The following is an 18,146-nucleotide window of genomic DNA, read 5'->3' as shown; positions in this document are numbered from 1 at the left end:
TTGAGATTCGGATAATATTGCGGATGGCTGTGGTCGCACGCAATCTTTGGAAATTTGGTTTTGAATTATGTATATATATATAATAGATGTTTGTCTAATGTATATAAATAACTCGTGTGAAGAAAAAAAAATAATAATAAATTTAAACTGCGGTGGCATCCATTTTATCTTGTATGCAAATTTATATTTTTATTAATATAAAAAATTTATATTACGAATTACGTCATAATTTTTACGAGAACCCTATAAATATGAGTTTCTCATTTTATGATATTTATTATTATTATTATTATATATTTATAAAAATAAATTGTTTCATATTTTTGTGACTGTTGTTAATATGTCGTAAATATTGAATAGACATTTAATGCAGTGATCCATCATATGATTGCTTGATAATTTACCTCCGGATGATCGTGATCAACGGCACTAATAATCAGTGGAATCGGGGCATAAATATTTCGTGGATTCACGCCGAAGACGCCTTGAACCGGTGCGAGTGTTCTTATATCATGCAATGTATTTATATATTCCTTGAGCACATTCGAGGGATGACTGATGCAGCTGATGCGATATAAATATAAATATAAATATAAATGTAAATGTAAATATAAATATAAATATATAATATCAATTTAATTATTTATTAGTTTGTTGCTGTTATGAATGCTCTCAACCGCGGGATGTTTAATAATCGAGATCAGCAGTGAACACATGTGTGTTATTATTATTATTATTATACTGTACTAAAAAATTTGCGGATCACAGAGTGAATGTTTTTTTTTCGTATGCGGAGTAATTTTTAGAAAAACTCCGGAATTATGATGAGTGACAGAATTAATTTGAATTCAAATCAAATTCGCTCATGATACTGAAGTTAGCCGACGTCTATTAGTTTTTGGATTTTTTAAAAAACGATAAATTACAAAAAAAAAAAATATTTAAAAAAATTGCACTTATAGTCTTTTTAATTTTCTACATGTGCATTTTTTCAGTTTATTTTTTTCTTTAAATTTAATTGTTCAAAATAAAATCCGAAAATTTTTAATTGTCTGCTAACTTCAGGATCATAATTCGCTCCCGATTTTGTATACTGTATTATTATTTTTTGGATATATGACTTTCTATTCATTTAATTTTGGTGTCGATCTGGGTTCGATTCCTAGACTAAATCGCCACTTTTTTGTCTCAGTTCCATTCTATTACACTGTAAAAAATTGGGAGTGAATTTGGAGTGATTGCGGATTTTATTTCCACCCGAATTCACTCCATCACTCAGCGTTTCGGAGTTTAAAAAAAAAACTCTGCATACGGAGTAAATAAGGAGATTGTTTTTTCAGCAGAGTGATTTCGGAGTGATCTGGATTTTATTTAAATCTGCATTTACTCCCTTTCGGAGTAAATTTCACTCCGAAGGAATTAAATAAATAAACAATCATTTACTCCGCATTTACTCCGCAAATTTTCTACAGTGTAACATTGAATTTACTCTGAAAAAATTATTATTTAAAAATGGCGTAATTGATTTATAAAATAACAGAGTAAAAGTATGAGTTTGGATGTGCAATGATGAGAATTTTGTACGAGAAAACTGTACAGATATCAAGGTGACTTAAATTTGAAAAATAATAATTATAATAATAACAAGTGTGTGGATAAATTTGTATATAATGTCAAGAATTGTCGATGAGTGATTTTTAAATGCACGTAGAGACTACACTGAGGAGTAATATTTGTTGCGTGCGAATGATTACAGAGAGTTGAGAATTCTACCGACGAGTACAATTACTCATAAGGTATTCACATATATCTCAGCTACTGTTTTACGAGTTGGTATAAATGTATACAAGTATGCTCATATCATACGGTTGTCGGCGATGAAAGCTTGCACGCTGCTACTGGTTTATTATAATATCAAATAATTAAATTAATCGTGCCGAAACATGTTGAGTACTAATGAAATTTATAATTTCATTTCTTTATTAATATTAAATATATAGAATTAATTACTTAAATGTGTTATTATTCGGGCATATTTTTTAATTTATACATAATTAAATTCTTTGCTTATTTATTATTTTAGAGACGATCAAACATTCGGCGGCAAAGAAGCGATAATTATTTGTGATAATAATTAATATTAATAATACGACAGTTGACATTAATGATTAATTAAAATCATTATTAATTTTAAATATGTACCTGGTAATTTCAAATTTTTCGCGGGAAATTTTAATAAGGAATTGAAAAAAAATTCATAAATAAATTTTTTGGAGTCGAAAATTTCAGGCCGAAATGAAAACAAAAATTTTTTAAGACTAAAAATTTTTTTCTCGCGCCAAAAATTTTCATTTTGAATTCATAATGCAAAAAATTTCTTACGACAAATAGAAATTGTTCAATGCGAGTAGAAGTTTTTTACGGCAAGAAATTTTTTTTTTTCTGTACAGGGGCCGCCGGTGCGTGAGAAAAATTTGATATTAATTTAATTATCGATTGAAAATAAATCAATTGGATTTAATAATCTATTAAAAATTTAAATAAATTGATTATCAAATATTAAAATATATCAATGTGTACCACTTTGTCACAATAATCATTATCAAAATTCGTTTCTAGTAACAGGTATTAACTTCTAGAATTCCCTACCGATAAAAACAACATCCGCTAAAAGCCTGAGTATTTTTAAGAATCTATATTATAAATATTTAATGCGACTAGAAAAAAGTATAAATAGTAACTGAATATATATATAATTATGTCTATAATTGTTAATCTTATTGATTATATATTGTATGAGCTGCTGGCGTATCTTTCTTTTATGTAAACGGGCTCTGACGGGATTAATCCTAGAGTCATTATTATTTGTACTTATTTTTGTAATTAAGTATAAATAAATAAATAAATAAATGTATACAATGTATATACATTTATACAGCATTTAATTTAATTACTAAAGAGAAGAGAAAGTGAAAATCTGAATTATAAATAAAATAAATTTGATAGAATTTTATTGATTTAAATTATACTAATAAGGTGTTTTGAATTGAATATGACTATTGTTAATTTGAAATATCCATAAGTCATTACTATTCGATAGTAAATAGAAAGTCGGAAATGATTGATAATAGATATTATAATTCATTAATATTTATGTGAGCTGAATATACTTTTTTAAACAATTAAAAAAAGGTTGGATGATTACGGTGGTTTTTGTAGGTGTGAAAAACTAATTTTTGGAGGTGTAAAAGGCAAATTACTTGAGAGTAAGAGGAATAACACGAGAGTGTGTAGGAACAGAGAAAGCCCGTAGGCCCCTATAGATACCAGACTGACGGTCACTAATCGTGAGCAGGCGGAAAACAAGCGCGATGAGTTGCCGGTTTTGCGGGTGTGTATGTATTTATATATAGATATATATTATGTTTTGAATGATCTACCTGTTAGTTTGAAGAAATATATGTATACAAAACAAGATAACGTGATACAACTCATTGGCTGGTTGGCTGTTGGCAGCGGGGGGCTCAGATGCTCGGATAAGATGAAATGCATTTTAAGTCTTTGATTTCTTGCACTATCCCTGCGATTGTTTAGCTGAAAAAAATTTGAATTGATGTTAAAAATAAAAAAATTTATATAATAAAGTGTAATTGACGATAAACTTATGTTTTTTTTTGTTGTCTAACTTTTTTTATCATAGATGTTATGATGTATTGAACAAGCGGGAAATTATATAAGAATAATAATAATTGAATAATGATTAATTAATCATGCAATCACTTTAATGTAAACAGTATTATTTCAATGAAAATAAGTTATTATGTGAATTATATAGAAATTATCGCATGCGCATAAATTGTTATTAGTTTTTTATTTTAAATTAATTTAATAATCAGTAGTTTAATTTGAAATTATATCGTTTAATCTGTACCTTGGAATAGTTACTGAGGATTAGTCATCAAATTAATTAATTTATGAGATAGGCATTAAATTTTCGAGGTTAAGGTCTTTGAAGTATCGTATTTTTTCTATTACTTAGGTTATTAATCGATTATACTTGATATTGATTAATTAGTTATATAGTAAATAATTATTATTACGGAGGACAGTCACTTTTAAATAAATTTTTTTCTATCATCGCCATCTTTTCTGACTTTCAACGGAAATGAGAGTGAATCTAATCGGTGTTCAGTTTTGAAGTTTAACTGATTCACTTAGCGCGCGAAAATTAAAAACTGTCACGTGGGCAATTGGGAAACGTCAAGTCTCAACATGAATATGCACCTTAAGGAAATCATCTGGTTATTCATCAAGGAAGTCTGTGATCTGTGTCTTTAGAGTTTCTGTAATTTTTTGTGTAATAAATTTTATATTTGAAAAAAATATTATTAAAAGGTGCCCGGGATAATTATTTAAATAATAATGAATATGAATGCAGCTTACAATCGTCAATTTTTTGAATTTTCAAATTTAAAAAAACGGGAATGTCAATGTAGTAGACATGGGACAATTTATAAATTTTAAATAAATAAATTAAAATAATGAAATTGAAAAAAATTCGTGTACTGATGCTTTAATTATCTCAGTACGCATTTTTAAATTTTGATTCTACTCAAATTTCTGTTTTATTCTAGAATTTAAAAAATTGACAATTGTCAGCTGCATTCACACTCACAAATAATAATGAGTAAATATAATGATCCTGAAGTTTTCAGACAATTAGTAATTTTCGAATTTTTTTTTTCAAAGTCAATTACAAAAAAAAACAAGTAAAAATTCAAATATTTTTTTTTTATAGTTTATTGTCTAAAAAAAATCCAAAAATTATTAGACGTCTGATAACTTCAGTTTCATGTAAATATAGCAGATATCAGACAAATTTAAAATTATTAATAAATAGAGTAAATAATTAATCAAATTAAATTTTTCAAAAATGCGCGCTTGAAGAATTTAAAAATTAATAAGTGCATTTTTATAAATATTATTTTTTTAATTATTTACTCTATCTATTTATAATTTTAAATTTTTCTGATGTTCGCTACATTCACACTCATAAATAAAAAGTTATCGAATTAAAAATTTATGGTTTAAATAATTGCGGTTTTTCAGATGGAAAGAGCTTACACGTTTACTAAAAAACATAAAGTTTTGTATGAGTGGAAAATAAATGAAATGAAGTCTCGTATAAAAAATACAGGAACGGAGGATAGTCTTATTTTGGTCTCACCAAAATTTTCAACGGGAGCCAAAATTAAAGATACTTGGTCAATTGAATTATATTTTAACAATGCTAATAAAAGGAGTAATTTACAAGACGAATTATCAATATATCTAACAAATTTACATACCTGCAATGTGACAGCCACAGTTACATTTTTTATTTTGAATAACAATCAAGAAAGAGTTTCAATCAAAGACTACTACCACAATTTTCAGCCAAATAAATCCTGGGGTTGTGGAGAATATATAGAAAAAAGAAAAATATTGAGAGAAGAACATGAACTGATACCTAATAATACTTTAACGGTATGTGCTGAAGTTATTGTTTGCGACGACGATATTACTTTGACAATTGAAAACCAGTTTAACATTTCAAACAATCAAATGATAGCTGATTATAGAGAGCTCTATAACAGCAAAGTCAACAGCGATGTTACTGTGATCATCGCGGATAAAGAATTCCAGGCTCATAAAATAATTTTAAGTGCACGCAGTCCTGTTCTCGCTGCAATGTTTGCTCACGATATGGTCGAAAAAAAATCTAATCAAGTCTCTATACCGGACATCACGCCTGAGACATTCGAAAACCTTCTGCATTACATCTATACTGATGAAGTCACAGACCTAGATGCTGTTGCTGGTGATTTATTAGAGGCAGCGGATAAGTACCAACTGCCATCACTCAAAGAAAAGTGCGAGGAGTCACTCAGCAGATCTCTGAATTGTGAAAATGCGGGGGAAATAATGGTTCTGGCAGATCGTCACAATGCTAAAAAATTGCTGGACTACGTCATCAAGTTTATAGCCATCAATGCGTCAGATGTTACAAAAAGTGACGGATTTAAAAAAATAGAAGAATTAAATTCTTCTTTGGGATTCGAATTGTTCAAAAAACTCGCGGATCTAAATAGTCAAGACAACCAAACTAAAATTACTCATTCATGTTGATGGTAATTTATTTTTCTTATTTACTTTTGTATTTTTTATTTTGTTCGAGTGATTTATTTTCCTTATTTTTTTTCAGCCATGCAAGCGGAAAATAATTCAGTAATAATTTGAAACTTTAATAATTTTTAATAAATATTTTTATATATATTAATTTTCTAAAAAGTTACTCTACATTCAAATTAAGTATTTTTTTGATAATTCAGGTTATAAATCGTTTACCTAATATTGATTAATTAGCCAATAAAAAGTATTACGAAAATCAATTACTCTTAAATAAATTTTTTTCCAACATCACTTATTCCTTTTTGATCCTCCAACGCATAAAATGATCGTCAAATTAATCAGTGTTCACTTTTTACGTTTAACTGATTCACTTGATGAGTGTGAATGTATGTAGCAGACATCAGATAAATTTAAAATTATAAATAAATAATTTGAAAAATAAAATTTACAAAAAATACACTCATTGATTTCAAAATTTTCTACGTGCGCATTTTTTAAAAATTTGATTATATTGATTATTTACTCTATTTATTAATAATTATAAATTTGTCTGATATCTGCTACATTCGCGCTCATTTCACTCAGCGCGCGAAAATTAAAAACTGTCATGTAATCAACTGGGAAGCGTCAAATCTCAATACGAATATGCACCTCAAGAAAATCATCTGGTTATTGATCACACGGAGCCTGTAATCTGTGTCTTCATTGTTTCTGTAATTTTTTGCGTAATAAATTTAATTAAAAAAAAAAATTATTATTACAAAATGTCCAGGATAATTATTTGAATAATAATGAGTGTAAATGTGGCTGATAATTGTCAATTTTTTAAATTTTTGAATAAAAAAAAACGGGAATGTGAGTGTAGTAGGGTAAGAGTACCTGTACCCAGCCCCTAGATATGAGACAGTTTATAAATTTTAAATAAATTAAAATAATGAAATCGAAAAAAATTCGCGTACTGATACTTTAATTATTTAAGTACGCATTTTTTAACTTTTATTCTACTCACAATTTTTTTTTTATTATAAAATTTAAAAAATTGACAATTGTCGGCTACATTCACAATGATCCTGAAGTTAGAAGACAATCAAAAATTTTTGGATTTTTCTACAACGAATCAGTACAAAAAAAAAAACTAAAAATATGCACATGTAGAAGATTAAAAAAACTACAAGTGCATTTTTTTAAAGTAGTTTTTTTTGTTGTAATTTATCGTTTGAAAAAATTCTAAAAATTATTAGACGTCGGTTAACTTCAGTATCATGTATTCACACTCCCCTGATTAAAAAAAACGAATTTGATAGAATCAAAAAAATTGATATCCTCATGAATGCTATCCAATCCTGAAAATATGATTCAGAAGGATTCAACATGATTCAAATTTTTTTATTCTGCTAAATACTATTTAATTCTAAAAATATTTCAGGATTAAAAAAGTATTCAGTAGAAACAGAAATTAAAAAAACTATTTGAATTCTTTTATATCCCAAATAGATAATAAAATGAAGAAATTATTTCAGGATTAAAAAGTATTCGATAGAGTCAGAAATTTTAAATGCTAGTTTAATTTTGTCATGTCCTACTACTCCTTTTGATCATTTTAGTATTAAAAAGTATTTCATATGATTAATCGTGAATTTTGAAAATAGATTCACAGTATTCAGCAGAATTTTAAAGTATCATCATTTTAATTCTATCAAATTCCTTTTTTTAATCAGGGTCATAAATAATAAGCTATCAAATTAAAAATTTATTGTTTGAATAAATGCGGTTTTTCATGGAAAGAGCTGAACTGTTTATAAAGAAACATAAAAAAGTTATGTATAATAAGTGGAAAGTATATTAAATAAAGTCTTATTTAATTAATTTATAAATATTCTATTTTTTGTTATTTACTCTACTTATTTATAATTTTAAATTTGTCTGATGTCTGCTACATTCACACTCATATATATTAATTTTCAAAAAAATTACTCTATAGAATTACGAAAAAATTTCCGTATGAATTTTTTATCGTCAATCATAGCTGCTTGTAGTGTTTTAAATAAGTTGTTTTTTTTAAATTAAGTACTTTTTGGATAATTTAGCTCATAATTTCATTACTCTATCGTAATTAATTAGTCAATAATAATTATTACGAAAATAAATTGCTCTTAAATAATTTTTTTTCCAATATCACCCATCTCTTTTAAATGATATTTCCAAAGTATGAAATGTTCGCTTTTGACGTTAAGAGTCGGCAGTACCAACCGGATTTCCGGATTTTTGACTTCTAATTACATTTTAAATATTTATGAGACTCGAAGGATGGAAACATTCCGAGGAGGTTCATCTTATTCTGTTTTCCGGAAGATGAAATATTCGCTGTAATGATGATAAATTAATAGAAATCTAAAATTCGATAATTTCTTCGGAAACTGATTTCACTTAACGCGAAAATTAAAAACTGTCACGTGACCAACAGGAGCGTCAAAACTCAGCATCAAAATCGACCTTTAAGAAATCATCTGTTCAATTGATATATATGTGAAATCTGTGACGCCTAAATTGTTTCTATTTTTTTGCAATAAGTTTTATTGCTATTAAAGTATTCTTAAAATACGTTCCAATACAGTTATTTAAATAATAAAATATTTAACAAAGAGTTTGTGATATATTAATTGGTTGATTAATTACGATTTTCAAGATGGAAAAAGGTTACACGTTTGTTAAGGAACACAGGATTGTGTATGAGTGGAAAATAAAGGAAATTAGTTCACATTTGAAAAAGACAGAAGGTAATTCCACTATTTTAGAGTCATCAGAATTTTCAACAGGAGCTAGAATTAACGACAAGTGGCGTATTCAATTATATTTAAATAATGGTATTAACCCAGCAAATCGTGAAAAATACATATCAATATTTTTAGCTAGTTTTAATAACGAGGCTGTAACGCCTCACATTAAATTTTCTATATTCAATAAACAACAGGAATTAGTCTTAATCCGAAATGTCCAAAAAGAATTCAAGACAAAAGAAATTTGGGGATTCAGTCAATTTATAGAGAAAGAAAAATTATTAAAAGATAAAGCTGAACTGATACCGAATGACATTTTGACAGTATACGCTGAAGTGATTGTTTCGGATAATGTCACTACAGTTCCAATTAAAAATTCATTTAAATTTTCAAACAGACAAATGGCAGATGACTACAAAGAAATTTACAACAGCAAAGCCAACAGCGATGTCACTTTTGTCGTTGGAGATAAAGAGTTCCCAGCACATAAATTAATAATGATGGTGCGTAGTCCAGTTTTTAGTGCAATGTTCACTCATGAGATGGTTGAAAAAAAGTCGAAACAAGTTTCTATAACTGACATCACTCCCGAAATCTTTGAAAAAGTCCTACAGTATATTTACACCGATGAGGTAATTGATCTGGATGTCGTTGCTGCCGATTTGTTAGAAGCCGCCGACAAGTATCAACTTCTGTCACTCAAAAAAATGTGTGAACACTCACTCTGTTCAACTTTGAACTGTCAAAATGCCGTAAAACGGATGATACTAGCTGATCGTCATGATGCTGGGCAATTGCTGGATTACGTTATTGAATGTATTACAGCCGATGCATCAAATATTGTAGCGACAGATGATTTTAAAGAACTTGAAAAATCAACTTCAATATCTTTTGGATTAAAACTATTTAAGAAACTGGCATCAGATTTCAATAACAACGAACCTAAATTTAGTTATTCATCATAATGGTAATTTATTTTTTATTTACTCTTATGATTTTTATCCTGAAAATAGCAGACAACAATTTCGCGAATTTGTTTTTTCAACTATTTAATTAAAAAAAAAAAAAAACCAAAACTATACACATTTGGAAAATTTTAAAAACTCCAGGTGCAATTTTTTTAAATATTTTTTTTTTTTAATTTATCGTTTTTAAACAAGTTTAAAAATTATAAGACGTCAGCTAATTTCAGTATCATTTTTTGTTTTGTTTAATTACTTTATTTCTCTTAATTATTTTTCAGCCAAGCAAGTGGAAGAAAATATAATTTAAATATTTTGAACTTTATATCCTAAGGAGAAAATTTTTACACATTATTGATTATCAAAAATACTTTATATATTTGTTGCATTTTCTAAAAAATATTATGTCATAAACATAAGTCTATCATTTATAATAATTATTTACAAAGTTTACCAATTTATATAAATAAAAAAAAAAAGAAAATGATAAAAGCTCAAGAGTATTTATGCTGATAAGAATTCCTCCAGATAATTTCTTCATCACATATTTCTTCTAGTTACGGAAACATCTCCATGGGTATTTGAACCTCCGATTATGGCTGCTTGTCAAGAGTGTCGAAGAAAAGCACCAAATAATTTTTTTCTTTGTTTTTTGGTTCTGAATTCATTATTTAATACTGATAAATTAGTCAATAAAAAACATTCAAAAATAAATTATTCGAAAATAAATTTTTTTTCAACATCGCTCATATCTTTCAAATTTGCCGCCAAACTGATTCGCTGACAGTGACATTTAAATCTGTCACATGACTAAATTATATGCTCAGTCAGGCATGAAAATGCGCCTTAAGGAAATCAGCTGTTCACTTTATACTTGATATATATGTGAAATCTGTGACGCATTAATTGTTTCTAATATTTTTTTGCAATAAGTTTCATTGATATCAAAGTGTTGTTAAAATACGTTCAAATATAATTATTTAAATAATAAAATATTTAATATAAAGTTTGTGGTGTATCAATTGTTTATTGAATCACGATTTTCAAGATGGCAAAAGGTTACACGTTTGTTAAGGAACACAAGATTGAGTATGAGTGGGAAATAAAGAACATTAGTTCTCTTTTGAAAAAGATAGAAGGTGATTCCACTATTTTAAAGTCATCAGAGTTTTCCACAGGAGCTAAAATTGACGACAAGTGGAGTATTGAATTACATTTGAATAATGGTACCAGCCCTGTATATTCTGAAAAATATATATCACTATTTTTGTATAATTTGACTGACTACACTGTAACAGCTGAAGTTAAATTTGCAATGATTCATACTGTACAATACAGTGGCTCTACTGAACAATACATTGTCTTTCAAGAGAATTTTAAGCACGAATTCAAGATGAATGGCGGCCAGGGTTGTGATGAATTCATACAGAAAGAATACTTATTAAAAACTAAGTCTTCTCTGATACCTGATGACGTTTTAACAGTAGGCGTTGAAGTCATTGTTTCAGATAATGTCAGTACAGTTCCCATTAAAAGTTCATTTAACTCGTCAAAAGGACAATTGATAGATGACTTTAAAAAACTTTACAAAAGTAAAGTCAATACTGACGTCACTATTTTCATTGGAGATAAAGAGTTCCAAGCACATAAAATTATTATGACGGCACGTAGTCCAGTTTTTAGTGCAATGTTTGATCATGAGATGATTGAAAAAAAAACAAAACAGGTTTCCATAACAGACATCAGTCCCGAAATCTTTGAAAAAGTCCTAGAGTACATTTACACTGATCAGGTAACTGATCTAGATGACATTGCTGCTGATTTATTAGAAGCCGCCGACAAGTATCAACTCCTGTCGCTTAAGAAAATGTGTGAGCACTCACTCTGTACAACTTTGAAATGTGACGATGTCGTAAAACGAATGATACTCGCTGATCGTCATAATGCTGGACAGTTGTTGGATTACGTTACTGAATGTCTTGTAGCCGATGGATCAAATATTATAGAGACAGATGATTTTGAAGAATTTGAAAAATCATCGCCATCTTTAGGATTGCTGATGTTCAAAAAACTAGTATCACGTTTAGATTTCAACAAACCTAAAATTACTTATTCATCTTAGTGGTAATTTCTTTTCTATGAAGTCATGTTGGGCAAGTGTGCGCAAACCTATGCATTTTAGTTCGAAATAGATGGGTATGAGCACACTTACCCACCGCACACTCTTGCCCCACGTGACTCTACCCTTATATTTTTTACTTTCGTTAATTAATTTATTTTTCTAAACTTTTTTTCAGCCTAGTAAGCGGAAAAGAAAATTAAAATAGTTTACACTTTTACAACTTATGAAGAATATTTTTACACATTAATTATTATCAATAATACTTTATATATTTGTCGATTTTTCTCACAAAAATTATGTAATAAATATTAGTTTATCATTTATAATAACTATTTACAAAGTATACCGATTTATATAAATAAAAAAAAAAAATAATAAAAGCTCAAGAGTATTTATGCTGATGAGAATTCCTCCTGATAATTTCTTTTACATATTTCTTTTATTTACGGAAACATCTCCATGGGCATTTGAATCTCCGATTATGGTTGCTTGTAAAGAGTTTCGAAGAAAAAAAACAAATTATTCTTTTCTTTTTTTTTTTAGTTATGAATTCATTATTTAATACTGAAAATAAGTTTTTTTCAACATCGCTGAAGGGTCGACAGTACTAAACGAATTTTCGAGTTTTACTTTTCTAATTACGTTTTGAATAATTACGTCTCTCGAATGATGAAAACCTTCCGAAAAAGTTTGTCTGTCACATTTTTTCGGAAGCTAAAAAAATTTCTGTAATAAAAATTGATTAATAAATTTAAAGAAAAGTAAAATTCAAAAATTCTTTTAGTACGGCCCAGCCTTGAGGTAAAAGCTTCTATACCTGCTCACTTTTCATTGGAGTGAGATTTAATCACTCAATATAAATTAATAAATAAAATGAAAAAATCGTATTTTTTTTTTAAAGTTTCGAGTATTAGAATAAAATTTAAGTTTGAAGAATAATCTTGATAATTAATTATTATTAATTTTTTAAACAAGGTCCTTCAGCTTACCCATAGTCGCTCACTAAAAGTTGTCATGTACCATTACTCGATCAACACATGGCCCTATAGTCGCTCAAAGACAATATCAATTAAACTATGATAAGTTTATTGATTGGGACAATTAATTTATAAATTATATTACTTTGTTCTTTCATAATATAAAATTTTATGAATTTCAAAAATATATTTAATAAGAATGAGTGTGAATGTAGCAGACATCAGACGTATTTAAAATTATTAATAAATAGAGTAAATAATTAATAAAATTAAATTTTTAAAAAATGCGCATTAAAAAATTTAAAGATTAATAAGTGCATTTTATATAAATATCATTTTTTAAATTATTAACTCTATTTATTCGTAGTTTTAAATTTGTCTGATGTCTGCTACATTCACACTCATTCAATAAGATATAGTTATAACAATTCTTAAAAAATTTGACGTGACCTAAACTTAATCTAACGAATGAACGTTAAAGTAAAAAATGCCATGCTGAGCGCGGTTTTGAAAACAATAATTTAATTTAAATTTATAATCTATTATTAAATAATTTGATACATTATATTTTAATATATTTGGATTCATAAATAATTATTTATCAATAATAATATTTTTAGTTGTAGTTTTTTATATAAAAATTATAAAAAAACGCCTTAAACAGTTAAAATGAGCGGGTATAGGGACTTTTAACTTATATCTTTTAAATTTGCCGCCAAACTGATTCGCTGCCAGTGATATTTAAATCTGTCACATGACTAAATTATATGCTCAGTCGGACATGAAAATGCACCTTAAGGAAATCAGCTGTTCACTTGATACTTGATATATATGTGAATCTCTGGCACGTGGCCTTATCGATATCCAAATAGTATCTAATATTCTAATATATTTTTCCAATAAATTTTATTTCTATTAAAGTATTGTCAAAACACGTTCAAATAAAATTATTTAAATAACAAAATATTTAATAACGAGTTTGTGGTGTATTAATTGTTTATTGAATCACGAATTTAAAGATGGATAAAGGTTACACGTTCGTTAAGAAACACAAGATTGTGTATGAGTGGAACATAAAAAAAATAAGTTCTCATTTAAAAAAGATAGAAGGTGATTCTACTACTTTAAAGTCATCAGAGTTTTCCACAGGAGCTAAAATTAACGACAAGTGGCGTCTTGAATTACATTTGAATAATGGTACCAGCCCTGTATTTTCTGAAAAATGTATATCACTATTTTTGCATAATTTGAATGACTACTCTGTACCAGCTGTAGTGGAATTTGCTATATTCGATCATGAACAAAGCGTTGTCTATGAAAATGGCTTCAAGAGAATATTCAAGATAAAAGAAAAGTTGGGTTCTAGGAAATTAATGAGCAAACACTTATTGAAGATCGAGCCTTCACTGATACCTGATGATATTTTAACGATACATACCACAGTTATTGTTTATGATAACGTGTCTAGGATTCCGTTGAAAAGTTCATTGAACCCTTCAGAAGGTCCAATGGTGGATGATTATAGGAAACTATACAAAAATAAAAAAAACACTGATGTTACTATTGTCGTTGGGAATAAGGAGTTCCAAGCGCATAAACAAATTATCATGGCGCGAAGTCCAGTGTTGAAAAGCATGATAACTCATGCGTTAAAGGAAGGACTTTACTCTAAGGTAAACATAGAAGACATCAGTCCAGAAATTTTTAAACAAGTCCTTGAGTACATTTATACGGATGAAGTTATAAATCTCGATGACGATGCTTTCAATTTGCTGGAGGCCGCCAGAAAGTATCAACTCTTGTCGCTCGAAAAATTTTGTGAACACTCACTCTGTACAACTTTGAGATATGGCAATGTTGTAAAACGACTGATACTCGCTGATCGTCATAAAGCTAAACAATTGTTGGATTACGTTACTGAGTGTATTATGGTTGATGCATCAAATGTTATTGAAAGAAAAGATTTCAAAATGCTTGAAAAGTCATCTTTAGGATTTCTGATGTTCCAAGAAATAGCATCATGTTTAAATATTAACAATTCTACAATTAGTTATTCATCTTAGTGGTAATTTCTTTTCTATAAAGTCATGTTGGGCAAGTGTGCGCAAACCTATGCATTTTAGTCCGAAATAGATCGGTATGAGCACACTTACCCACCGCACACACTTGCCCCACGTAACTCTACCCTCATATTATTTACTTTCGTCAATTAATTTATTTTTCTAAACTTTTTTTCAACCTAGCAAGCGGAAAAGAAAATTAAAATAGTTTACACTTTCACAACTTAGGAAGAATATTTTTACACATTAATTATTATCAATAATACTTTATATATTTGTCGTTTTCTCACAAAAATTTTGTAATAAATATTAGTTTATCATTTATAATAACTATTTTCAAAGTATACCGATTTATATAAGTAAAAAAAAAACAATAATGAAAGCTCAAGAGTATATACGCTGATGAGAATTCCTCAAGATAATTTCTTCATCACGGAAACATCTCCATGGGCATTTGAACCTCCGTTTATGGCTGCTTGTAAAGAGTGTCGAAAAAAAAAAAAAAAAAAATATTATTTTTTTTGTTTTTTGGTTATGAGTTCATTATTTAATACTAATAAATTAGTCAATAAAAATCGTTCAAAAATAAATTATTTTTAAATAAATTTTTTTTCAACATCGCTTATATCTTTCAAATTTGCCGCTAAACTGGTTCGCTGCCAGCAGTGCTGCCAGATCGTGGGATATTTTTACCCCTTCCCGCGGTAAAATAGCATGGAGTGTAATGGCAGGAGGGGGTAAAAATATCCCACGATCTGGCTGCACTGGCTGCCAGTGATATTTAAATCTGTCACATGACGAAATTAAATACTCAGGCATGAAAATGCACCTTAAGAAAATCAGCTGTTCATTTGATACTTGATGTATTTGTGAAATCTGTGACGCCTTAATTGTTTATAATATTTTATTAAAATAAGTATTATTTCTATTAACGTATTGTTAAAATACGTTCCAATAAGTTTATTTAAATAATAAAAAATTTAATAAAAATTTTTTTGGTGTATCAATTGTTTATTGAATCACGATTTTCAAGATGGATAAAGGTTACACGTTCGTTAAGAAACACAAGATTGTGTATGAGTGGAAAATAAAAAAAATAAGTTCTCATTTCAAAAAGATAGAAGGTGATTCTACTACTTTAAAGTCATCAGAGTTTTCCACAGGAGCTAAAATTAACGACAAGTGGCTTCTTAAATTACATTTCAATAATGGTACTAGCCCTGTATATTCTGAAAAATATATGTCAATATTTTTGTATAATTTGAATAACTACACTGTAACAGCTGAAGTTAAATTTATAATGTTTCATACTGAACAATACAGTGGCTCTACTGAACAATGCATTGTCTTTTTAAAGAATATCAAAAACGAATTCAAGATGAATGCCGGCCAGGGTTGCGATGAATTTATACGGAAAGAATACTTATTAAAAGCTAAGTCTTCTCTGATACCTGATGACGTTTTAACAGTAGGCGTTGAAGTCATTGTTACTGATAATGTCAGTACAGTTCCCATTAAAAGTTCATTTAGCTTTTCAAAAAGTCCATTGGTAGATGACATTAAAAAATTATACAAAAATAAAGAGGACACTGATGTCACTATTGTCATTGAGGAGAAAGAGTTCCAAGCACATAGAACAATGATAATGGTGCGAAGTCCAGTGTTGGGTGAAGTGATCACTAAGGAGTGGATAGAAAACAAATCAAAACTAGTTTACTTAACAGGCATCAGTTCCTCAATCTTTGAGAAAGTCTTGGAGTATATTTACACAGATGAGGTAACTGATCTAGATGCCGTTGCTGCTGATTTGTTGGAAGCCTCCGACAAGTATCAACTTTTGTCGCTTAAGAAAATTTGTGAACACTCACTCTGTACAACTTTGAAATGTGATGATGTTGTAAAACGAATGATACTAGCTGGTCGTCATAATGCTAGACAATTGTTGGATTACATTACCAAGTGTATTGTAGCCGATGCATCAAATATTATGGAGACAGATGATTATAAAGAACTGGAAAACTCACAGCCATCTTTAGGATTTCTGATGTTCAAAAAAATAGTGTCAAGTTTAAATATCAACAATTCTAAAATTACTTATTCATCTTAGTAGTAATTTCTTTTCTATGATGTCATGTTGGGCAAGTGTGCGCAAACCTATGCATTTTAGTCCGAAATAGATCGGTATGAGCACACTTACCCACCGCACACACTTGCCCCACGTAACTCTACCCTCATAATTTTTACTTTCGTCAATTAATTTATTTTTCTAAACTTTTTTTCAGCCTAGCAAGCGGAAAAGAAAATTAAAACAGTTTAACTTTCACAACTTAGGAAGAATATTCTTACACATTAATTATTATCAATAATACTTTATATACTTGTCGTTTTTTTTCACAAAAATTTTGTAATAAATATTAGTTTATCATTTATAATAACTATTTACAATGTATACCGATTTATATAAATAAAAAAAAAAAATAATGAAAGCTCAAGAGTATTTATGCTGATGAGAATTCCTCCAGATAATTTGTTAATCACATATTTCTTTTATTTACGGAATCTCCATGGGCATTTGAACTTCCGATTATGGCTGCTTGTAAAGAGTGTTATAGAAAAACACCTAATAATTTATTTCTATTTTTTTAGTTATGAATCCATTTCTTAATACTAATTAATTAGTCAATAATCATCATTTAAAAATCAATTATTCTAAAATAAATTTTTTTTCAACATCGCTCAAGGGTCGACAGTACTAAACGAATTTTCGAATTTTACTTTTCTAATTACGTTTTGAATAATTACGTCACTCAAATGATGAAAACCTTCCGAAAAAGTTTGTCTTTCACATTTTTTCGGAAGCTAAAAAAATTTCTGTAATAAAAATTGATTAATAAATTAAAAGAAAAGTAAAATTCAAAAATTCGTTTAGTACGGCCCAGCCTTAAGGTAAAAGCTTCTATACCCGCTCCCTTTTCATTGGAGTGAGATTTAATCACTCAATATAAATTAATAAATAAAATAAAAAAACCATATTTTATTTTTATATTTATTTTTTAAAGTTTCGAGTATTAGAATAA

General features: G+C 28.2%; 4 protein-coding genes and 1 long non-coding RNA gene across 6 annotated transcripts in view; 4 read left to right on the top strand and 1 right to left on the bottom strand.

Annotated features, from left to right (window-relative positions):
* Positions 1 to 4,206, bottom strand: part of LOC130666844 (uncharacterized) — a 61,567-nt gene extending 57,361 nt beyond the window's left edge. Inside the window, exons 1-2 of the long non-coding RNA XR_008989756.1 lie at positions 3,932 to 4,206; positions 3,441 to 3,594 (exon numbers count right to left, since the gene is read on the bottom strand). This is a non-coding gene — a long non-coding RNA (uncharacterized LOC130666844). The remainder of the gene's footprint in view (positions 1 to 3,440; positions 3,595 to 3,931) is intronic.
* On the top strand, positions 4,187 to 6,425 carry LOC130666835 (speckle-type POZ protein-like). The gene is made up of 3 exons (XM_057468143.1): positions 4,187 to 4,395; positions 5,110 to 6,170; positions 6,245 to 6,425. The coding sequence occupies exon 2, from the start codon at positions 5,110 to 5,112 to the stop codon at positions 6,166 to 6,168; it is 1,059 nt and encodes a 352-aa protein (XP_057324126.1). The 5' UTR covers positions 4,187 to 4,395; the 3' UTR covers positions 6,169 to 6,170; positions 6,245 to 6,425.
* Positions 6,426 to 8,558: 2,133 nt separating this feature from the next.
* Positions 8,559 to 12,418, top strand: LOC130666833 (speckle-type POZ protein-like A). Of its 2 annotated transcripts, XR_008989755.1 has the most exons (3): positions 8,559 to 9,915; positions 10,192 to 12,034; positions 12,208 to 12,416. XR_008989755.1 is itself a non-coding variant. In XM_057468141.1 (2 exons), exon 1 carries the CDS (start codon positions 10,959 to 10,961, stop codon positions 12,030 to 12,032), a length of 1,074 nt encoding a protein of 357 aa, XP_057324124.1. In that variant the 5' UTR covers positions 10,197 to 10,958; the 3' UTR covers positions 12,033 to 12,034; positions 12,208 to 12,418. The 2 variants fall into 2 exon arrangements, 1 of the variants encoding a protein (XP_057324124.1); XM_057468141.1 differs by lacking the exon at positions 8,559 to 9,915 and having other exon boundaries at positions 10,197 to 12,034; positions 12,208 to 12,418.
* Positions 12,419 to 13,848: 1,430 nt separating this feature from the next.
* LOC130666839 (speckle-type POZ protein-like) lies at positions 13,849 to 15,737 on the top strand. Its single transcript, XM_057468148.1, has 2 exons — positions 13,849 to 15,074; positions 15,253 to 15,737. Exon 1 carries the CDS (start codon positions 14,029 to 14,031, stop codon positions 15,070 to 15,072), a length of 1,044 nt encoding a protein of 347 aa, XP_057324131.1. The 5' UTR covers positions 13,849 to 14,028; the 3' UTR covers positions 15,073 to 15,074; positions 15,253 to 15,737.
* A 170-nt stretch (positions 15,738 to 15,907) lies between these two features.
* LOC130666834 (speckle-type POZ protein-like) lies at positions 15,908 to 17,519 on the top strand. The gene is made up of 2 exons (XM_057468142.1): positions 15,908 to 17,178; positions 17,352 to 17,519. The coding sequence occupies exon 1, from the start codon at positions 16,103 to 16,105 to the stop codon at positions 17,174 to 17,176; it is 1,074 nt and encodes a 357-aa protein (XP_057324125.1). The 5' UTR covers positions 15,908 to 16,102; the 3' UTR covers positions 17,177 to 17,178; positions 17,352 to 17,519.
* The last annotated feature ends 627 nt before the right edge of the window (positions 17,520 to 18,146 follow it).

Source organism: Microplitis mediator, chromosome 4, assembly GCF_029852145.1.
Source record: "Microplitis mediator isolate UGA2020A chromosome 4, iyMicMedi2.1, whole genome shotgun sequence".
In the NCBI taxonomy this organism is placed as follows: Eukaryota; Metazoa; Arthropoda; class Insecta; order Hymenoptera; family Braconidae; genus Microplitis; species Microplitis mediator.
This window is presented reverse-complemented; position numbering and strand designations above follow the sequence as displayed.